Source organism: Echinops telfairi, unplaced genomic scaffold (genome assembly GCF_000313985.2).
Source record: "Echinops telfairi isolate 266 unplaced genomic scaffold, ASM31398v2 ScPeMD7_4;HRSCAF=17, whole genome shotgun sequence".
NCBI lineage: Eukaryota > Metazoa > Chordata > Mammalia > Afrosoricida > Tenrecidae > Echinops > Echinops telfairi.
Window position 1 is genome coordinate 27,234,546 of NW_022103900.1, and position 22,801 is coordinate 27,257,346.

The following is a 22,801-nucleotide window of genomic DNA, read 5'->3' on the forward strand; positions in this document are numbered from 1 at the left end:
CAGCTGAGAACAAAACCAGACCAAATGAAACAAAACATGTGGGAAGCTTTTCATCAGAACCACCATTCTGCTTAATTCCAGTGAAAGGGGCTCTTCTCTGAATCACATGTCCTTGAACTCCAAGAGAAAAGGAAATCATGAATTTAAAAGGCAGCTGACCCAAACATTTCTCTTTGAATTTTAAAACATTTGTTTCTTATATACTAATAGACCCGGTGGGGCTCTGAGCAAGTGCTTCAAATGACACCTCCAGACCACCCTCCTTCCCCCCTCGCCCTTATTCATGCTCTTACTCATTCCAATGACATTGCCTCACCCGCTTATTCCCACTTTCTTGACTGCTTAACTCTTACTTTCTGTCTTTCTCCCCATCCTTTGGTAGCGAGAAATTCCACAAGGGGACTTCCAAAAGTGTGAGAGGGTTAACATGCAGGTAAAAGATCCTGGGCTTTTTACACACGCTGCTTGAAGCTCCTCATCCACCGACTTATCCTTAGATCTTTAAATATTACATTTTCATTACTTAGGATGGTTCCAAGAGAGGTATTTCCTTCAATATTCTCTACCATCCCCCTCTGCTTCAGGGACTCTTCTAAAGGTCTTTTGGGACAAAGAAATGCCGCTTATTTCATGGAGCAGAGACTCGGCAGGCAGGCTCCAGCATGGGAACTAACTAGAGTAAGGCTGAGGCTACTGGGACTGCCTCTGCTACCAGTGAGCAAAGCCACGGTAAGTTCTCTTTAGCTTCGATTGCCTTGTTAGTCACATGATGGTATGGAATGTTCTCCTCTTTGGTCAAAGAGAGGCTCAGTGAAACTAAGGGAAATCCCCAATGAGAAGGACTGACACAAAAGCCACAGGAGACGCATCAGGAAGATGATGGAGGGAAGGCAACGTGTCATTCTGTTACACTGAAGGTCACCATGAGCCGGCGCTGACTCCGTGGCAACTGCTAGTTTAATACAGTTCTTGTAAGCTTTAGATCATAGCCGTAATAAACCAACTCACTCACTGCCATTGAGCTCATTAGACTCAATAGGCCCCTAGAAGGAACTGACCCTCCTTTGAGACCAGACATCATTCCACAAGCAGACAACCTTATCTTTCTCCCTCTGAGTTGCTGCGGGGTTTGAACTGCTGGCCATGTGGCCAGCAGCCTGACACTTAACCCACTACACTATGAGGGCGCCATATATGAGGAAGAACACACACACAGTGCTGTGTTAATAAGCCTGTAAAGTACGGCTGATTAATAGCTTCACTTTTGAGATGGAGTAACCAAGGCAGAGTTTCTGGCTTATGGTCAAACAAGCAGAACATGGTAGGAGGTGGGGCTCTAACAGAGGGCCTTCGCTAGGGTTTGTAGTCTTCATCAAATGCTATTTGTGGCAGTTACATAATCTCCTGTCAACAAGTGGTGGAGTGTGGCCTTCAGTCAGGTCATGGCCAATGAGGCCTTGTGTGGGCATGGCCTCCTCCGGAGGATTCTGGGAGCGCCGGTCTTCCTCTCTGAAGGCAGGACATACGCTCTCTCTCTGTTTCATCTCCCTGTAAGGCATTCCTGTTGACAGGCCACATGGAGCTATGCTGATGGCAGCTACATAGGGTCACTATGAGTCAGAATTGACTAGTTAGATAGCAGTGGGTTTGGGACTCTGGGTGGGGCGGGGTGGGGTGGAGTGGAGGGGGAGTGGTGTTCTGACTCTTAATATGCTGAATATTAATTAAAACTAGATGGTGCTGTAGAATGCTCTCCAGGGTTAGCTGACTTATGCATTCAGAAGGAAAGGAAACGGCTGAATGCTGTGAAGGCATTGCCATTTTACTCCAAACAAAAGAAGAGCTGAAATCTGGTAGCAGCATGCATTCATACCGATGTCACACATGCTAACACAGCCCTAAAAAGTCAGAGGAGAAGCCAGGGTAAATAAAACAAGAAATGTCATTCTTGTCATATCCTGTTTCACAGAGAACCTCCTTCAACAATGCCAGCAGGCCACAGAAGAGAAGCTGTCGGATGAAAAAGAAACCCGAGATGACAAAGAACAGTAGCCGCGGGTCTGTTGGCCCCAAGAACTGGTTGACATCACTCCTCCAAACAATGAGGAAGTGAAAAGTAAGAAATTACACCTTCCTCCTCATTCCAAGGTGGTTCGTGTCTAGGGGACCTGACTGGCACATGGTCCAGAATGCCATTTACACCATGCTGGAATGTGCTGGCGGTCCATGTGGAGCTCTCGAAGCGTCAGGTTTTCAGGGAGGCATGACAGACTAGCCTTACTGCTACCTTCCCCACCAAACCCAAACTCACTGCCATTGAGTTGATTCCAGACTCATAGCAACTCATAGCAAGGGTGGGACTGCCCACGTGGGTCTGCCAGGCCTTACCTCTTCATAGGAGTTGAAAGCCCCCTCGGCCCGCCTTGCAGCAGACGGTGGTTCCTAACTGCCAGCTTTGTGGTTAGCGGCCCAATGCGGAACCACTAGGCACCAGGGATTGGGTTTCCAACATTGTAATCACTATGAAAGCAGACTGCCATCTCTTTCTCCCAGGGAGCGGCTGGCCCAGTGTTCTCAGGTGAGCCCATCACCACTGCGCTACCAGGATGGCCTAATGGGTAAGGCTACCCCCTGCTCCAAATTAGGTGGCATTGCAATTTTCCAAAAACAAAAAGGTAAGAGTAGACTTTAACTGGTAACATCTAACTCTGAAAGGATTTTGTTGGCTTGTCATTTGGCTTTTCTCTTGGGCTTTAATATTTGAAAACTTAAAAAAGAAAAAAAGTACATTCCAAAAGCTGAAGAGCCAGTCTCCTTATAGCCCTAATGTGGTAGTTACATAATTTCACATCAACTTGATAAATAGAATGTAGGAGTGGACTCTAGCCTATCAATCAGGTCACAAGGTCACCGCCTGCTGGATGTCTCCTTGTGGGCATGGCCTTCTTATGAAGATGCTGGGAACTTCAGCACTCTCTCTGCGTCACCTTCCTGTTGACAAGCTACATGGAGCCACACTGATGGCAGCCAGAGCCCTGGAGATGCTTCCACCACCACTGGATCCAAAAGACTTTTCACCCACTGGTCTGTGATCTTCCTGCATCCGGCATCATTGCATGCGCTGCGTGAGTCTGAAGAAGGATTTATGGACTAGCGTTGGACTTACGGGCTAATGTTGGACTCAGGGACTTGATCTGAACTGGGCTGGGATGTTTTCTTAATATACAATTGCTCGTTGCTAAAGCTCATTCTTATACACATATGAGTGTTTCTGGATTTGTTTCTCTAATCAACCCGGTCTAACACACCTGAAGTAATATTTTCAATCCCAAATCACCCATCAGCAAATCCTGTCTCTTCCTTCCAAAGTTTCCTACGTAGTAAAATGTGTGATTTCTGTCCTCCTTGACTCCAGCCACATGAGGCCCATTCATCACCTTCCCTTCCCTGCAGACAATGCCCTTCTCGTCTCCAACAACCCATTCTCCACAGCAACCAGAGTGGTCTTTTTTTTAAAACACACACAACTAGCATCATGCACTCCCTACCTTAAAACCTTCTACTGCCTTCCTGCAACATTTACAGTGGAGTCCAAACTCGATCACAGAAAGCGGAGCCTGTGCTTGGTCCTAGGGCCCATCTCAGATCCTCTCTCCATCGCCCCCTAAGCCTCAGCAGCCCATCTCCTCTGTGATCACTGAACAGATGAAGCCCCTTCTTGCCTCTTGAACAGCTGGCCTTGCCTGCTCCCGCTTCCTGGCATGCTCTCCCTATACATGGCTGCATGACGACCTTGAGTGGGTCATCCAGATCTTACTTCAAAGGCCACCTTCTATGAGAAGATTTCTTTGACTACCTAATCAAAGGTATCTATTCATTCTGATGACAAATCGTTACTGAGTGCCCAAAAGGGGACCGGAGCTGACTAAGCAGTGGGGACACGTCAACAAACAAAGCGAACTAAAGGGCATCCAATAGTTGCTAATGAATAGATGAGTTTCCCAAGTATCAGTGTCTCTCAAGAGCACAAAAGCCTTCCTTTGCTTTAGCCAGCCAGCCAGTCTGACTTTTCTGCAGGTATCATTACGCATTTTTGAAATTCTGAGGATGCCTGAGCCAACATGTGGTCCTTTTGCCCCCCCCTCCCCGCCCTCCCAGTAAATGCCTTGGAAGAGACTCTTCCCTCCAGGCAGACATAAACTACAAATTGAGGCTATGCTAGCAGTTTGAAGTTCTCTCAACAGAGAATGATGTCTGGAGACTTTTGCAGAAGAAATGTCTCGATCCCTGTAGATCATCAGCGCCTGATGACGTGTTAACTCCAACCATTGCCCCGACTCATAATGACACTGTAGGGCCAAGTGGAACTGCCCTTGGAGCTGTAACTCTATAAGAGTCGAACACCCCGTCTGTCTCCCCCAGAGCACAGACCTAAATGCAACGAGACCATGAAACAAGTGCTCCAACTCGGCACACTTACTTTGTGGACACCACTTGTCTTCTGCCCATCTATTGCAGCTATAATTATCCCCTGCGTTTTCACAGGTAAAACACTTGAAGCTGTTTGGAAACGGTGTTGCTTTAAAGGAAAAAAAATAATAATAATAAAGTGAAACCTTAAGGTTAAAACAGACAAAAACATCAAACTTCAAACATGGCACAATATTAACATGTTTTTATTAGATCAAGCAAAACTCACAAGCCATCAACCATCCTTAGACACTGTTCCTAAGGAGCTAAATTTGTCCGCCAGACTGCAGGCATTTTCTGTATTCCCTTTTCTCTAAGTATTTCACCTTCCAAGTTTTACTCGAGTGGACAGAAAGTGGGGCAATGGGGTTCAGTGGTTGAATTCCTGCCTTCTCCAGAGGATGATTTGATCCCTGGCCCGTACCCGCATGCACAGGCCCCGCGTCTGTCAGTGGAGGTGTGTGCTGGTATGATGACGCTGAACCTTCCAACAACATCTTCAAACTCAGGAAGAAAGGCCTGGTGATGTGCTTTTGAAAATCAGCCAATGAAAACCTAATGGATCACAGCCATCAGCTCCCCAACAGATCACGAGGACGGCACGGGACGGGGCAGCAGCTCTTTCCATTGTGCTCGGGGCCACCTGCAGTCAGGGGCCAACCTCACGGCAGCTAACAACATCAAAGAATGAAAACAAATCCACCAGCTACCGTGGAAGACCCACGAGATCACGCCATTCTAGGTTGGGATGAAATCGGGAGATGAGGGTACTGGAGCCAACAGCCCCATCACAACACCCTTGAAAAGAACTCGAGTCTGATTTGCCTGAGTTTGAATTCCGCCCTTACCATTCATTAGTTGTGACATTTTTCAGCTCTCAGAAAATAATAATTATGAAGCTTCTCCGTGGGGAATGAGGATTAAAGAGGAGACTACTTGAAATATACTTAGCAGAGTCCCAGGCACATCAAGTGCTGCTGGTTTACATCCATATCCACTCACTACAGCTACATTTAACCACAAGGAAGCACGGTGCTCTCACGTGCTAGATGGCCATTATAATACACCAAATGTAGATCACGTATTCGATATTTGATATACGTCAATTCCTCAACCACGAATGGAATGAGCATTTTATATAAAACCAACCAAAGCGCTGCCATTCAGTTGGCTCTGACTGACAGTGAGTCTGGAGGGAAGAGCTGAGCTGCCCTTGTGGGTTTCCCAGGCTATAAATCTTTATGGAGATCGAAAGCCCCACATTTTCTTCTGAAAAGTGGCTGATGGTTTCGAACTGCTGACCTGGTAGCTAACAGTTGAATTTGTAACCCACTATCCCACCAAGACCTCTTTAGGAAACAGTCTGTGGACAGAAAGTCTCAGGCCCTTACACTCAGCCTCAGTGTGTTAAGGTAAGAAAGGATTCTCTCCAGATAACAGCAATCATAGGGTAATATGTAGTACATCTGATTTCAGAGCACTGGCACGTTCTTCTGTCTGTCAGGCTTTTGCCTTGCAGTTTGTGATGTTAACGGATGCTAAGCATGAAGACAAAAACAAAAACCAATCTGACATTTCTGTATGGGCCAGCATACAATGCTTTGTAAAAAACGTGTGATGCCTTCTTTTTGGAGCAAGGAACAAATCAAGATCAAGGTGTACTCAGGCCGTCCCTAATAGTCTAACCAGAAGTTGTGGTAAAGGATGTGGTCGTGGTTGAAAGTGGTGGGGAGAAAAATAGATATAAATATGTAACTCTTTCAGTTTCTGTGTAAGAGCTAGGCTGTTGCCATTGGGTGCTATCAAATAGATTCCAGCTCATAGTCAACCTGCAGGAGGGAGGAGCACTGGCCCCGCAGGACTTCCCACGCTGCGGTCTGGGGAGGAAGGTCCCCAGCTGTGTTCTCCTCTGTAGCCTCTCTTGGATCCCCATCACCAACCTTTTGTTAGCAGCTGAGCGATTAACCATTGCACCCTCACACTGACATGCAAGGCAGGAGCAAAGCAGCAACAAGAGCAAGGTGTCAAAGGTTTCAGAACACATGCAAATACATCTCTGCTTTGCAGAGTAGAACAAGGTACGGGGCAGAGAAAGAAGGGGGCAAAGGAAGAACAGCGGAGAGACGGGGAGGCAGGGGCCCATTTTGACCTGTCAGTCAGCACTGTCTCAGACATATCATTCTCAGTGCTGGGGATGAATGTCTAAAGTGCTCGCACAACCTTTGCTTTCTTAATTCTAGTCCCTTAATTCTAACCCAGTGTAAGGTTAGTAATCAATGAAAGAAAAAATAATTTTTAAAAGATTTTAAATAAAGCAGTGTTTGTTGGTGATATATGCATATCTATAGTTTTTTTTAATGGGAAGGTAAAAGGCATTAAAATATAGTGTCAAAAGAAAACAAAGGGTGCAAAACTTAATTCGTCTGGTCTTCGTGAAGGATATATTTACATGCATGTACAGAGCAGCCAAACTCATCGCCATGGCGGCCATTCCCTGCAGGACAGGGTGGACCTGCTTCTGCTGGTTTCTGAGACGGGAACTCTTCACAGGAGTAGAAAGCCTTTCCTCCTCTCGTGGAACAGCTGGCGGTTTCAAACTGCTGACCTTGAGGTTAGCAGCTCGACACATAACCAAGTTGCCACCAAAGCCATGGAAGGAAATATTTAAAAATGTAACAAGGAGTTCACGCTGAATCTTGAGGAGTATACAGACATTTTCTTTCTCTCTGCACATTGACTAGTTCTTTGAAAATATCCATAATGAGCATAGATTATTATTTCCTCCCCTTTAAATTCCTATTTTTCCTCATAAAAATGGGTGCACCAAACCTTGAGAGCAATGTAACCACATGGAGCAACTCATGAACAGAGAGGTGTACAGGGCCGGCCCCAATCAGAGCCAGACTGACCCCTATCTAGAGGTATGTGCTACAGAGGACAACACTGAACCTACAGGTTAGGGAGAGGGGCCAGCCTGCCATGCCCATACAGAAGCAACCCAAGAAGGGAAAACAGAGAGTGAGGGTCTTGACCCCACCATGGCTGCCAAGCCCTGAGGATGATGTCCCTGCATAGAGCTGCTGAGATAGCGTGGACTGTGGGGCTGACAACAGTTGGAGACATGATGTCCCTTTGCTGGATCACACCGTGACAGAGGACAACACTGGGGACACATGGCGGGGAGACAGTCCAGTCTGAACACCCTGTAGTGGGGTGAACCAAGAAGGGAACATAACATATCAGCAACAGGAGCAAAGCCAAGCCACCAAAGCCCTGAGGTGCCCCCCAAATAAGCTTCAGGCTTGAAGGGCAGGTCCCAGAACCCCCTAGGACTGGTGGGGAGATAGTCATAAAGGTCAGGGGACACACCTGGAATGATGTATGCTTTTTCGTTGTTTTGTTTTGTTTTTGCTAGCTTTTTCTTTTCATTTTTTTCTTCTATTTTGCTTTTTCCATTTTTATTCACTCTATTGTTTTCCTTTGGTCTCTTTCATTGTTATTTTGCCTACCTATATAAAACAGGCATGGGAAGCAAGCCCCAGGAGAAAGCATCAGGATCCCTGGTTTGGGAGGGGCTTGGGGGGAGGAGGAGGGATCGGGGGTGGGGTTCGAGCAGTGAGTGAACAACACCAGAGACAAGGGAACAACTCGGGAATTAAAAGCCACAATGAGGACGTAGCGATCTCGGTGGAGCAACAGCAATCTAGCTCAGAGGAATTACTCAGAGGCAGAAGAAGGGCGAGCGTGATGGTGGGGCAGGAAGAAAGTAAAAGGAACCAGAGGAAAGATTTAGGAAGCAAAACTATGGATAGAGGTATAAACATAGTTGTGCACTTATGTAAGTATATTAATTCATAAAAATAGAGGTATTGGCCTAGTGCATATATTTGTATGGCAATACAATGAGGAAATGGATGGACTTTGGGCCTCTGCTCAATCCCTCCCTCAATGCATGAACACTTTGTTCTAACAACCTGGCATTCTGTGATGCTCACCCTCCTAACACGATCGTTATAAACAAGATGGGTGCATAAGCAAATGTGGTGAAGAAAGCTGATGGTATCAAAAGATATAGCATCTGGGGCCTTAAAGGCTTGAAGTTAAACAAGTGGCCATCTAGCAGAGAAACAAGAAGTCCACATGGAAGAAGCACACCAGTCTGCGTGATCATGAGGTGTTGATGGATCAGGTAACAGGAACCAGAAGACCGCAAACAAAGCAAAATTAAGAAACACATATGGTTGAGAAGGCAGGGGGTCAGAGCAGAGACCCAAACCCCACCTGTAGAAAATAGGACATTCCCTTACAGAAGGGTCACAAGGAAGGGTTGAGTCAACCAGGGGACAGTATAGCACCAACGAAACACACAATATTCCTCTGGTTCCTTGAGGCTTCCTCATTCCCTACTATCAGACCCCAGTCCTGCCTTTCAGTTCTGGCTAGATCGGAGCATGTACCCTGGTACAGATAAGAGCTCATGACACATGGAATCCAGGTTAGATAAACCATTCAGGAACATAAATGGGAATAGCCATACCAGAAGGGTAGGATTGGGGGAAGGGTGGTGGTGGGAGGGAACCAATTGCAATGACCGACGCATAACACCCCCCCTGGGGGGGGGCAGTGAAAAGCAGAAACATGGGTAAAGGGAGACAGCGGTTGGTGTAAGATATGAGAACAATAATAATTTATAATTCATCAAGGGGTCATGAGGTGGGGATGAGGGGAGGGAGGGAAAAAAGAGGAGGTGATACCAAGGGCTCAAATAGAATGTAAATGTTTAGAAAACGATGATGGCAACATAAGTACAAATATGCTTGATCCAATTGATGTATAGAATATTACAAGAGCTGTAAGATCCCCCAATAAAATGATTTTAAACATATACATTGTGGTAGGTTTTAGAAGTCTGAAATTTGCAGGGTCTATGGAAACTGTGGGGCCCTGGTGGTGTACAGGCTGGGCTACTAACCTCAAGGTCAGTAGTTCAAAACCACCAGCCACTCTGCAGGAGAAAGTTGAGGCTTTCTATTCTGGTAAACAGTTACAGTATCAGAAACCCACAGAGGCAGTTCTACCCCGAACTACAAGGTGGCTGTGAGTCAGAATCAACATAGTTGGATGGGTGTTTGGGTTATAAAAATTATGTCAGTGCAATGCCATTAAGCAATCATTTTACAAATATTATTGATTTAGAAATTAATAGTAAGGGCTAGTTCAAGAGACATGGTATATAGTATATGCATGTGTTTATCTATGAGAATGAATGTCTATGAGTCCCAATGTAATCTATAGGTATACATGCTCACACATACTGATATGATTATCATAAGTAATTAAGGAAATTCAATGGAAAGAACTAGAGGGATATGGATCTCACTTAGAGTGGTATCAAGACAGGAGTCCCACCCTTGACTGTGTGCATCAGCAGGATCAGAAGATCTTTTTAAACTAGAAGGTGAAAAGGAACACAGAAGTCAATCACTGTCCAGTGGAGTCACTAGGGTGGGTGCCATCCTGCGTGTAACTCACAGTGTCCTCTTCTACGGACAGACCGTGCAGAATCCAGACGCATGTTTACTGCCAATAATAATCATAGGATAATATGCAGTAAGCAGAAATTGCCTAAATGTGCCATTTCTTAGGTATATGAATACTAACAACAAAATTGTTTTGTAAAATCTTTCTACATTGAATGAGAGCATAGTTACAACATGATTAGTAACTGTGTGGAAGCCTATTTAAAAAGTGTCTCCTTTTTCCCCTTTAATTGCTACTTCAGCCTCAAAAAGAAAAAGAAAGAAAGTTACCAATATCTCACTCAATCTGCCGTCTACTCAATTTAGATTCATACTGACCCTGTAGGACAGGGTAGAATTGCCCCTTTGAGTTTCCAAGACTATAATTCTGTCTGGGAGTAGAAAGCCCAGTCTTTCTCCTGAAGAGGGGCTGGTGGTTTCGAACTGCTGACCTTGTGGATCATAACCAAATGGTAATCACTATGCTACCAGTATAGGTTCACAAACACTATTTACCACAATGCTGAACGTTTTAACAATGCTGGAAAATTGGATAAAATCTGTGGCTATCAAAACCCTGGCAGCCACCCCAAAGAGTGTGTGTGTGTGTGTGTGTGTGTGTGTGTGTGTGTGTGTGTGTAGTGCAAACAGGCAAAACTGTGTGATTCAAGATGTCTTTGTAACTGGGAAATCATGACAGATCTGGCCAGAGCTCACTGGACATTCAAAAAGTCAGCGCAGAGTTTTGGGCTTGTAGGTATACTGATGCACGCAGATGGGCTATGGAAAACGTAGTGACTAATTGCAGAGATGTTTTTATAAAAAGTAACTTTCTGCAGAATCGCTGCACCACAGCTGTAGACGCGGCCATTTCGGCGCTGCCCAGTGTGGCCCCCGACCCTCCAGTGATGGCTCTGTCCCGGTGCCCCATTCTCCTGAGGCCTGCATCGCCGCGGAAGTGATCCAGGAATGGATCGCTCAAGGGGATACCCTTCCAGGTGTGGGAAGCAGAGGCTTGGGCATTTATACCAAATAACTGTCATTTATAAAAGTCTCTCTAATGAGACCAGAAAAGTTGTACTTGTCTGAGGAGGGAGAAGGAAAGAGGAAGGGTATACATGCCCTCACATATATAGGTACAGGAAATATTTAAGCATATATTACTCTGTGGATGATGCACAGTGGTAGCTGCTTATTGCTAAGCTAAGAGGGAACACCTCTGAGCGTCAGATAGCCTTTGCTGGTGGAGATTTCTATAACCACACATCTTGCTTTGGTGATGTTCCCGCTTCCAGATTTCAAACACAGCCTAATTTGTTTTCAAAACCGTGAACAGCCATTTGAAAGAGTTTGTGCATAATTTATGCAAAAATGTACAGCACGTACTGAAGAGATTAACCCAAGAGCCCTGCATTTCCCCTGCTGCGGGCCATGATCAGGGACAGTGCTTCCAATGAAAAATAAAACTGAAAACAGGACCCCTTTTGAGACTTCACAGGAAGTCAAGGTAAGGAAGACTTTCTGGTTTGTTTGCTCTCGGGGGTAAGCCAAAAGTTTCTGGAAAAGGCAAAGTTGCCATAGGTGGAAACAGGGGCTTGCCATGGGCACGCTGACCCCACAGTCAAGGCCTGGGGAGGCGAGGCGTACTTACGGTCCAGAGGAGGCCTCACGTTATAGAAGTTGATGTTCTTGGCGAGTGTCCGGTGTTCTGCGAGGATGAAAATCTGGATGACTGCTACAGCGAGAGCCTGGCAGAGCAGCAGCATCCTGACGTGCCAATGGGAGGTTCGAGACTCCTATGTCTACAAAGAGGAGAGAGACACGGCTTGAGTTTATTTGTATTTTCTAGGTCGGAAAGAGGGTGTTTGGCTTCTGTTTGCGAAGATCGGTTAGTCAAACATATGCAACCATCTCCTTGTTTTGTGAGGCCCCCGTCTCTGTAAAAGCAAACCATTCGTTCTGATCCGACGGAGAGCTCAGGGATGCCTGCCGTCTACTGGTCGGGTCTATGGGCCAGCTGGCTGAGTCAGCAGGCACACACTGGCCTTGGGGGTGCAGGCCGGACAAGCAGCCAGCTCTGCGGTCCCGTCACTGCGGGAACTAGCCGATGGACTCTGTGCATCACCGGGTCTCCTAAATCCACCATGGTCTGCTGCATGTTCAGCTGACGCTGCCGGACTGTGTATCTGTCAACCCCATTCCCCAAGGAAATGCTTAGATTTGATCATGTGTGCGACTCATTGTCAAACCCCGAAAGAAACAATACCAGTTGGGAAGGCAGGAAGGGCAATGGGTCATAAAAATAGAAGCAGCGGGAGAAATAGAGCGCTCCTGCTCCCTGAGCACATAGGCGCAGAGAAGAGAGCCACCGTCAAGGGGAGGGCCAGCCTCGTTTCTGTCACCCTGGGCGCAAAGAGCAGTGGCCAGGTGCTCCTACAGGAACCAGAGCAAGAGTTGTTTGGAAGCTGCAGACCCCGTCATTCGAGGCCTGCTTCCCAAGTGCCTCCTGCTGTGCTCACAGACAAACAGGGCCCAGCTGAGCTGGCAAAGAAGACAGGCACAAGGGCAGCTCAGAGGAAAAGGGAGCACATCGCAAATCCCACACGTCCTGTCGTGAAATGGCCTAGATAAAAAAAAAAATCTTTAGAGGTGGTGCTCAGAACTCATAATGTCATCACCCCGGGGGTAGGGGTGTGGCCACAGAAAGAAAATGAAACTTGCAGTCTGAAGGGTTTCAGTTCATGCCCTGCCTCTGCTATTTATTAGCTGCCTGACCTTAGAGAAGCTCCTTAGACTCTATTACCCTCAATTTCCTCATCTATAAAGTGGCTTAATAACACCGGCCATGCCCACACTTCCGGGTAATTGTGAGCCTCAAAGAGAGGCTCCAGTCAGGATCACACAGGATCGTGCGTGTGATAGCACCTGTAAGAGTTCTGTGAAAATGTTGGACGTGAGAGCTCCGTGGTATTGGCTGAACTCATTTTCATCTTGCTTAGTGGACTGACTGGTCTCAGTGGAGTTTGGGAAATTTTCAAAGAGCTATATGAACATAACCTCTTATTAACATGGACACTTTATTTAAAGACAGGGTCTTTAAATAGTCTGTGAGTTCTGAAGATTTTACTTCCCTGTCTTGCATGTGAGTACGTTGGTGTGTGGGTACTGGCACGTGTTGCTAAGAATGGCAAACCTACAGCTGAGCTTAAAGATCTTGATGGGACAGTGCGTTAGGCGTAGAGCCGCAAGGTTGGTGGTTCAAACCCACCGGCCACTTCTCATGGAAAAGATAAAGCCGCCTACATCTGTAAAGATTCACAGTTTCTGGAGCCCTGTTGGATGGACCTGCTGGGTAAGCACTGGACTGCTAACTGCACAGACGGTGGTTCAAACCTACCAGCTGCTACTTGGAAGAGAGGTGAGGGGCCCGCTCTTGTAAAGATTTATAGCTTAAGAAATCCTATATAGGGTGGTAATGAGTTGGCATGGACTTGATTGTAGTGGGTTCTTGGTAAGAATCAGAACTGTGTTTATGGCAGCAGATTTGGGGGTTCATGGCTAGCTTAAGGAGCCCCCAGGGCACAGTGATGAGAGGGCTTGGCTGTGGCCCACATGGCCGGTGGTTCAAAAGGTTGTCTGTCCTACAGCGTTATTGAGAGTAGTAATCGACTGAGCAGTAGGGGGGTTTGTGTACTGGTTTGTTTTTTATATGGCTTGCTTACTTTGGACACGTCATCGAGAACCACCAAATTGCTGGAAAAGCTATGTTTGGTAGTGGGCCATGGAAAATGAGAAACCTGATCAATGAGATGGATTGACAGAAGAGCAACGATAATAACCTCAAACATACCACCAATCACCAAGACGGGGCAGGGGTGGGTGGGTCATAGTTCCTTTGGTTATCAAGGTTATAGACTGAATTTATGTGCCCACCCTCACCTCCTGACACCCAAGCTGTGCTGTAAATCGTCACCTCTACACCAGTGGTTCTAATGCCATTTGGGATTGGACTGTCAAGGGTTGTTATGTTAAGGAAGTACGATTGCTCCCTTGGGTGCAATAATCGAGTCAATCTCTTGAAATATGCAAGAGATTAAACAAGTAGTTCTACTCTGCCCTATAGGATCAATATGAACCGGCAGAGGCGAGATGGGGTCCGAGAGATGCCAAGACACTTAGAGACTTCCAAGGATCCAGAACACAGAGGCTGAAGAGCCAAGGACCTTTCTCCAACGGACAGAATTCCCTGAGAAGTAGCCCTCTGAATCCACACTCAGCCTCCTAACCTGTGAGAGAATGAATTTCTTTCATTCTTTCATTCAAAGCGGAGAACCATCCGCTTGTGTGGTTTACTATAGAAGCACTGGATAACTAAATAGTCACCGTGATGCAAAACCAGCTAACCACAACAATGGCGTTGGACGTATTTGACAAAGGAGAGTTTAACAGACAGCATGTACTTTGAACACACCAGAAGAGACTAGTCCTTGGAAAAGGACATCCTCTTTGGTCAAGTAAAAGGGCATAAAAAATGAGGAAGACTCTCAACAGCTGGATTATCACAGTGGCTGCAACAAATGGCTCTAACATAACAATTGAGAGGATGGCCCAGCACCAGGCAGTGTTTCCGTCCATCGTGTGGAGGGTTGCTTGAGGGCACCTAACAACACCAGTTACATGGTTACATACATGATGCTCTATTCCCTACCCTCTGCGGGAGCCAGAATAGCATCCTTCTAGCTGCACTGCGGCTTTTGCCATTAGCACAACTGAGTCCCTAAGGAAGTACTCCGAGTTTGAAAACAAATGAACAAAAAAGGCGAAACAAAAACACCCAACAGTATGGTCACACAACTATAGGGCAAAATTTTGTAGACTGCATTTCAGCTCAGTGCGGAATGAGTTCCGGTGATAAGTTCAGATATCTCTCGATCTGTCTCAGTTAATTTTAGAAACGGAGATCGACCTTGCACAATAATCACATTTCTACATTTTGTCCTTATGCTCTTTCTGAAGAAATGGATGTTCAGTCACCTAAACTAAATTTGTTCTCGCAGGCAAGTGGCATCCCTGCTACGAGCTCAATTCCTATTTCTTTCTCTGATTCTCCGCGTTGGGCTGCTATGTAAAGTCTTTACCAACCTGCAGCTAGATAGCACCTCTTCTTTACCCCAGCCACGAGCCTCGGGAGTGGAGATGGATACCTTTGCAGCAAACTCCAGAGTGGTTATGTGCCAACAGGAATCTCACAGCTGCCCATCATACGGGGCCAATGCCTATACTGATCCGTTTCAGAAGTGAATTGGCTACGCCCAAGAGCCAAGGATCTTTCTCCAGCAGACAGACTTCCCTGAGAAGTAGCCCTCTGAATCCACACTCAGCCTCCTCACCTGTGAGAGAAGGAATTTCTGTGTAAGCCCATCTGCGTGTATGGCTTCTGTTAGCGTCGCCCTGGATAAATAGGCTGCCCAAGCCTCCGTCTGCCCACCTGGATGGCAGGCACAATTGCAGAAGTGAAGGGTTGAGTGGCAATGCAGACGAAGCTCGCAACAGAGGGCCGAGTTCAAGGCAGGAGCTGTCTTGACGGAGGACGCTCTATTAAGGAGCAAAAAGTGTGCGCTCAAAACCCCTCCCAAACCTACTACTTATGTAGTAGTCATGTATAACTTCCGTAACCTCTGTGTTTCTGTGTATATCAAATAGGAATACTAATAATGCCTACCTCAGAAGATTGTGGAAATTAAATGAAGACATGCAAGCAATTTAGCTAGCTAATTAGCTATGTGCTAGAGATGTTACTAATGCTTGCTAAAACCCACTTACCTATTATGCACAAATCCCCAAGCAGTTTGCAATCAAGTCAGGACCCCTGGTTTTCCTCTGCCTTGGCTGTGTGAAACAAAAGACGCATTCATTCACCACATGGTGATGGCCCCTAGCATGTAACAGACACTTTTTATCACTGCAGCCCCAAGAAGGTCTTTGCTTTCAGGGAGTTTGCAGTTTAAGGGGAGAAGGTAGGCAGTAGAGCGGGGGGAATCCACAATTGGAGATGGCCCAAAGAGCTATGGTGGCAATACAACAGGGTGATAGGCTAGAATACAAGGAGCTACTTATGTCAGGCTCCAGATGCTTCTTTGAGAAGGCCACATCTAACCAGGTGAGCTCAATGAGAAAAATCAGTCACATCAAGAACCAGAGGGAGGTGGGTCTGTTGGAAGCACCGGGAAAGCAGCCAGTGTGACCAGGATGCGTGGAGAGGGAGGAAGATGAAGAGAGGCCAGGTAGTGCAGGACCTTGCAAGCTCAGGTGAGGATTTGAGAGCTAACAAAATCCAGAAACCTTCATGTCAGATGTTCTAGTTTTGAAAAATACCAAGAATCCTATCTCTATAGAGTTAACTGGCCTCAAACCCCTACTCTTACTTTCCAGCTCCTGGAATGGAGGAATGTACGTGATAGGGAATACGGAGAGGTTGGGATTTAGACACACCACACAACGGTGTCTTCAACTGCATGCACAAAGGGATGAGAGACAAATTAAAAATACCAAAAGGAACACAAGGCCAAGGTCAGACTGGTTTCTTCTTATTATTATTATTAATTTTCTCTCCCCTTTCAAGAGAAAGCACTGCAGGGCATAGAATGAGTATCACATTGACAGCTGAGGGGCTTGAGATGAAGCGGCAAAATACGTACAGCACCCTAGCACACCGTCTGGGACACGTGTTCGCTCAGAAATGTCCAAGCAGCTTGTTTCAGCTACTATACTTAAAAAAGGTGAAAAGTCAACCCCTCAGAATTGCCCCCAGATAGACAAAGCAGGTATACATTGAATACTTCATTTCCATTTTTAGTAAGCCCCAAAAGTCTCCCAAACAGCAAAAGTTGTACCTGTCAAATGATGAAAGTGCAAGTGAAAGCATCTTATTTATTTTCAGGGCATGCTTTAAAACCCATTGCCATCATGCTGCTCCATCCCATCTCTGTCTCTACTCTTTAGTGTGTATCAGTTTGTGCTAACATGACTGTTTTATTTTTCACAACCCAAAGACGTCGGGGCAATGAAAAAGTCAATGACGAACTGTGGCGTGTGAGAGTTGTTTTACATCTAGACTAATTTCCCCGGGACTCTGAAGTGCAAATTATCTGCCAAGACTGCTGAGTAGGCTCTCATTGCTGAACAAGGTTAGAGTGGGGGTTCTGTTTTGCTCCAGATGAAAATAAAAAATCTTCAATACAAGCGAGGTGAAACCACTCTGGTATGTTCTCTGAGGCCATGGCAGACAAGAGTGTTCTTCCCACGGGGGAAGCGGTGAGCTCCCTTCAGTTATGTGCAAAATTATGTGTCTCGACGTATTTCCCTCCTGGGGGGTGGGGGAGTATTTCATAGGAGCGTAAGACACATACAGGGTGAGGAATTTTTGTTTTGTTTTTCAGGGTGTGTGTGTGTTAGAATATCACTGTAAGGCCTCAGCTTTCTGTGACTTAGAAGGATTCATAGTTTGGAAGGAAGAGGATCTGGCCCACCACCCCAGAACTCAGGGGTAGTCCATTCTGTCGTTCCTTCATCTTTCCTAGAGAGCAGGCCTGCGCAGGAACCCTCCCTCTTTGATACGGGTCTCTCTGGATAAGGCCTCTATTCAAAGGGTGTGTGGATACTTGTCCTTGATACAGTTTGCTCTCTTCCTGGAGAGAGAAGGTGTACTTGTCTGCAAGGCATACTGGTAGGGAGATGGGAGAGAGCTCTCAGTCATTCCAGGAAACAGCAGGTTGGCAGCATTAGGAAACCCCCGTGTGAATCTTTGGGCCACTGCTGCCCAAAGTAAAGGACCTACCTAGCATATGACCCAACAGCATGACTATGGCCCTGGTGGCATGGTGCCATCTGGATATGCATTGGGCTGCTAACTGCAAGGTCAGTGGTTTGAATCCGTGGGAGAGAGACGGGCTTTCTACTCCTATAGAGGTACACTCTTGGGAAGCCACAGGAGCTGTTCTGCCCTGGCTTATACAGTCGCTAAGGAATCCTTGGTGACACTGCGTGTTTTTAGTCTGAGTCATGCTAATTAACCTCTTCCAGGTACTTGACCCTTCCATGGGAAATGTGGGGTGTTGATGGGGACCTTAGCGAAGTGGTGCATCCTTGAGAGGATAAACTCTTTCGAGGTCGGAAAATTACCTGCATCATTTTCATATTCTTTAGGACCACACTCAGCACACAATAGATGTCCATTAAATGTTCTGGAATAGAACTGGCCTCCTTATGTATAACCATGAGCAGTAGCTTTCTTAGCAAGTAAGACAAAGGGGAGCCAGAGAGGGTTGGCAGGATGTCCAAAGATGATAGGAAAGGATGGAAATGGAAGGAGATTTGAAAAAGGAGAGACTGAACATAGATGTTAATACTGACACTTCTTCCACAATGCCAACATGAGTCAGCAAGCACCAGGGCCAACCTCCACTGCCAATAAAACAGATGAAACAGATAATTTAAGGGAAAGAGTCCTAATGAGTCCTGCATGCCTATCAACACTCACATTCACACCTTCCTGCGAACATCACTTATCCTGCTGTAAGACAATTTAATGACAGACTTTAATAAGTCTGGCTTCCCTTGTTAAAAATGAAAAAAAATTTTTAAGGTGGAAATTAAAAAATGAGTGCTGAAATTTTACTTGGGAAAAAAAAGGAAATATATGAAAACACATCTCAGAAGGGGAACATTATTAGAAAACTAAACATACATCTCAGAAGGGAACATTATTAGAAAACTAAAGTTGAGCAAACTTCTTTCCAGTTTAAAAAAGAAGAAGAAAACAAAGCTAACAATAGTGAATTGAAAGTACTGAAAGTAAATATTCAGGAAATTCCTTACATAATTTGGGATAATTTACAGAAAACCACAGCATTCACCAGACTCTAGCCTGAGCCACATATACCAAGACTAGTAAAGTAAACCAATTTTAAAATGTTTTACAACCTAGTAGGCTTCTATAAGAGACAACTGATAATAGCAGAAAGTGGGATTGCGGGACAGCTGTAAGATTTCCACGGCACTTTGAGTGCTGTGATAGGACGGGAGCAGCAAAGAAAGGGGCTGTGGACGAAACAACTGTGATGAGTGGACGGACCTTAACACTGGTTGATTCTTGTGTTCCAAATATTTCTGCTATAATTTTTCCCATGAGGCGCTATAGCAGTGGTTCTCAACCTGTGGGTCACGACCCCTTTGGGGGTCGAACGACCCTTTTCCAGGGATCACCTGATTCATAACAGTAGCAAAATTACAGTTTTGAAGTAGCAACAAAAATAATTTTATAATTGGGGGGGTCACCACAACAGGAGAAACTGTATCAAAGGGTGGCAGCATTAGGAAGGTTGAGAACCACTGCTTTATGGGAAGAAAGTTTCTACACTCTTTATTTATCTCTAATGATCAAATGGCATTTTGTTCATGAAAGTTTCAGCTATTTCCCCAACACTTTGAGGTATCCCACTACCTATGACCATAAACTATGGCTTTTGAGACATGTATCTATATGATGTACTGTCTATGTGTAGGTCATCTGTGGGTGTCCGTTTACTTCTCAACTACTATCTTCTAGATTGCTTCTAATCCTATTAGTCCTGACTGCATCTTCTTGGATGCTTACTGGTTCTACTTAACCAGGTAACCACAGACTTAAGAAACTTTGTCCTTTATTTAGGTCAATCAACATAACATAGCCTACAAAGCTAATGTTCTACGGCCTATTTTGGTGAGTAGACACAGGAGCCTACGAGCTTTAAGTCTAAGATGCAAATACTGGTCTTGGCTCTTCCAGAGCAAGAACAGGAATGGAACCCAAAGGTATGATGAGACCTTCACCCGAGGGTCATCTGGTCTCAGGATGAGACCAGGCTGTGACTACCAACTGCTCTGACTGGGTTCACAATAGGAAACCCTGGAGAGAGTAAGGGGAAAATGTGCAAGAAAAATCAAAATAATTACAAAGACCAGGCTTATGGACTGATGGAGACGAGTGGAGCCCTGGGTCTCTTGGTCACCCTTTAAACCAGGATGGAGCTGAACTAATCTTCAGGGACCAAATGCGAGAATATCTTTCACATCGATGGAATAACTTCTATCCATTTGGCTTCCATAAATGATTTTAAGAGGGTTTTTGCCAAGGCAAAGGAGCCCTGGTGGTATAGTTGGCTGCTAACTGAAAGGTTGGCAGTTTGAGCCCAGCAGCTGCCGCACGGAAGACCGTGGAGGCTTTGTGTTTCTTTAAAAGTTTATATAGTCTATGGAACCTTCTGGAGCCATTCTACTCTGTCCTATAGGGTCACGCTGAGTCAGAATCAACTTAATGTCAGGGGCTATCGATACGCCATGTTACTTCTACTTCTACATTAACAAACAAAAATGAACAAAACACAATGCCATCGACCCCATTCCAATGCATGGTCACTAACCCCCTGCACTGCAGAACAGAACAGCTCCTTAGGGGTTCTTGGATGTAATCTTTTTGAAATCCAATCACCAGGCCTGTCTTCCCTAGGACCACAGGGTGGATTTGAACTGCCAACCTTTAGGTTAGAATCTGAGTATAAGGCATGGGTGCCACGCAGGGTCCTTCCCTCTTACATGAAGGCCCTCAGCATGCCCATTCGAAGCCCACTGAATGAGAGGAAAGCAAGAATGTGACTCCTTCCCGGCTCTGTTTCTCTGCGCTTGTTAACTTTGCTCTACGCCTCCTGTGAGCCAGAGGAGTCACCGCGGGGCACATGACTCTCATTATTTTATAAAAGGAAACTCTTTCCTGATACTTTGCAAGCCAGTGGGCCCTTGGCACCATCATGTAGAGGACAGAAAACATATCAACAGAATGCCCAACATTTGAAGAGCTACAGATGGACCCTCCTTTGAGCCATTTCTTCAACAAGCCAAGGGCAGGCTATTAAAAGGTAAGCTTTATGGCGCTATGTCTAGTCAGGTAGAAAAATGAGAGGTCCCCCAACCGCCTCTTTTTCTCTGAGGGAGAGTGCATTTAAATTTGCGAGAAAGATGTAATTGGACCGAAATTCTGCAGAAGACCTGCAGGCACACAGGTGTTCGGTGCCATTAATGAGCAGTCCCGTTGGCAGAATGGCACCGATAGAAGTAGAAAGGCAGCACTGGTGGGCACGGGAGACCTTGGATTTATGTCCCCTACCCTTGCTTGCTTTCCAAAACGCATTTAATGACCAACTGCAGCTCGCATCATAGACATCTCAGCGGAAGTGTCCAGCAGTTGGCCGGGGAGCCTTGCCCCCTCCCTCGCTCAGGGGAGAAAGGAGTGCTCTGGCTCACTCATGGCTGCAGGCAGTGGGCAGCACTTCTGATTTCTCTTAGTCTCTGCGGACAGAGAAAAAAGATCTTAAGAACTAAATGTTCAGGTAGATGTGCTTTGAACCTCTTCGTATGGACGCCAGAGTTTGCGAGAACGCACCCAAACAGACAATGTGGAGGATTCGTTCATTTGGACCTCTGTGTGGGGGTGTACACATACATTTGCAAACACACAACAGAGGGGGGGGGGCATGGTTTACAACCTGGCAGAAAGCACTCAAGTAAAACGAATCAACAGCTTTGGCTCTAACGATGTACCAGGTTGTAAGATGCTCCTGGAACTCTGTCCACAAGGCGGCACTGCCAATCGTGCCAGCTGCTCTCAGTCCCCACAGTTCTCCTTCACCTGGGATGGCTTCAGACGAAGCGCTGTTATGATGTACTTGCCCTGTCCTCACTCCTGCTGGGGGGGGGGGTGTGTGTGCATGTGACTAATGTGCTTATCTACTAGCCTAGAGGGACCAGAAAGGCCTGACCATTTGCTGCTGAAAACTCGGTCATGGAAAATCCTATGGAGCAGAGTTCTACTCGGATCCACATGCTTTACACAGACGTGAGATTCCAATTTGGGGAGTGGGGAGGTAATGCCACTGACCATTGTTTATATAGTCCCCACTAGCTCAAATGTATTCTTCACTCCACACTTTGAAATGTCATGGAAGCAAAAGATATGTTTGTGGGCAGCATTTTGAAATAGGAGGGTGTTAAAAAAAAAACCACTCAAATTGCATGCCAGGGCAAAATAATACTGTGCTGCCTTTTGCATAGTCACAAAATCCAGGACAGATGATTGAACACGCTCTCCGGAAGCTGACAAGCTTATAAAAGTAATCCTAATACAAAAAAATGCCTGCATTCTGCATATATAACGAAGTAGCAGCATGTTACTTGCTCTATAAAGTGTGGCTATTACCACTTAGAGCAGAAGGAAAGGTATATAGATTAAGATATATATGTGCATAAGGTCAGATTTCCAGAGGAAAATGAAGAACTATGTCATTAAATGGTGTTTTGATTATAATATGTAAAATGGCATTGAAGTCAAGGTCCATGGCCCCAAAAGGTAAAGTCAGGTGTCAATGCAGCCCGGTACAATGGGGAGGAACGGTCTCTGGAAGCACTCGGGCCTTGGTGTGAATTCTGACGCTTGTCTATGCCCTCAAGTAGAGAATTCTATTGCTCCGAGACTCGGTTTCCCTATCAGTGAACGAGAGCTATTCAGTTCTTATTTTGCAGAGAATTGTGGTAGAAATTAAGTGAGAATAAATAAGTCCCTCCTTGTTACTGCCATTATTGGCAAATTATTAAATCAATTGGAAAATGAAATGAAGAGATTCTTTGCTCTTTTCTGGATTACCTACTAACCACTCTCATGCAATATTTGACTCAAATTAGAGGATCGTATTTTCAAGTCTCGTGACTTGTCATCATGTGAG

The 22,801-nt window shown here is 45.7% G+C and overlaps 1 protein-coding gene across 2 annotated transcripts in view; it reads right to left on the minus strand.

Moving 5' to 3' along the window:
• The window catches only part of LYPD6B (LY6/PLAUR domain containing 6B), a 231,967-nt gene that overhangs the window by 3,112 nt on the left and 206,054 nt on the right, over positions 1-22,801 (minus strand). Inside the window, exons 3-4 of one of the 2 annotated variants that reach the window (XM_004703831.2) lie at positions 11,641-11,791; positions 4,481-4,579 (exon numbers count right to left, since the gene is read on the minus strand). In XM_004703831.2, the coding sequence (XP_004703888.1) occupies positions 4,481-4,579; positions 11,641-11,755 (214 nt within the window). In that variant the 5' untranslated portion in view covers positions 11,756-11,791. The remainder of the gene's footprint in view (positions 1-4,480; positions 4,580-11,640; positions 11,792-22,801) is intronic. The other variant, XM_045299285.1, reaches the window with a different exon arrangement.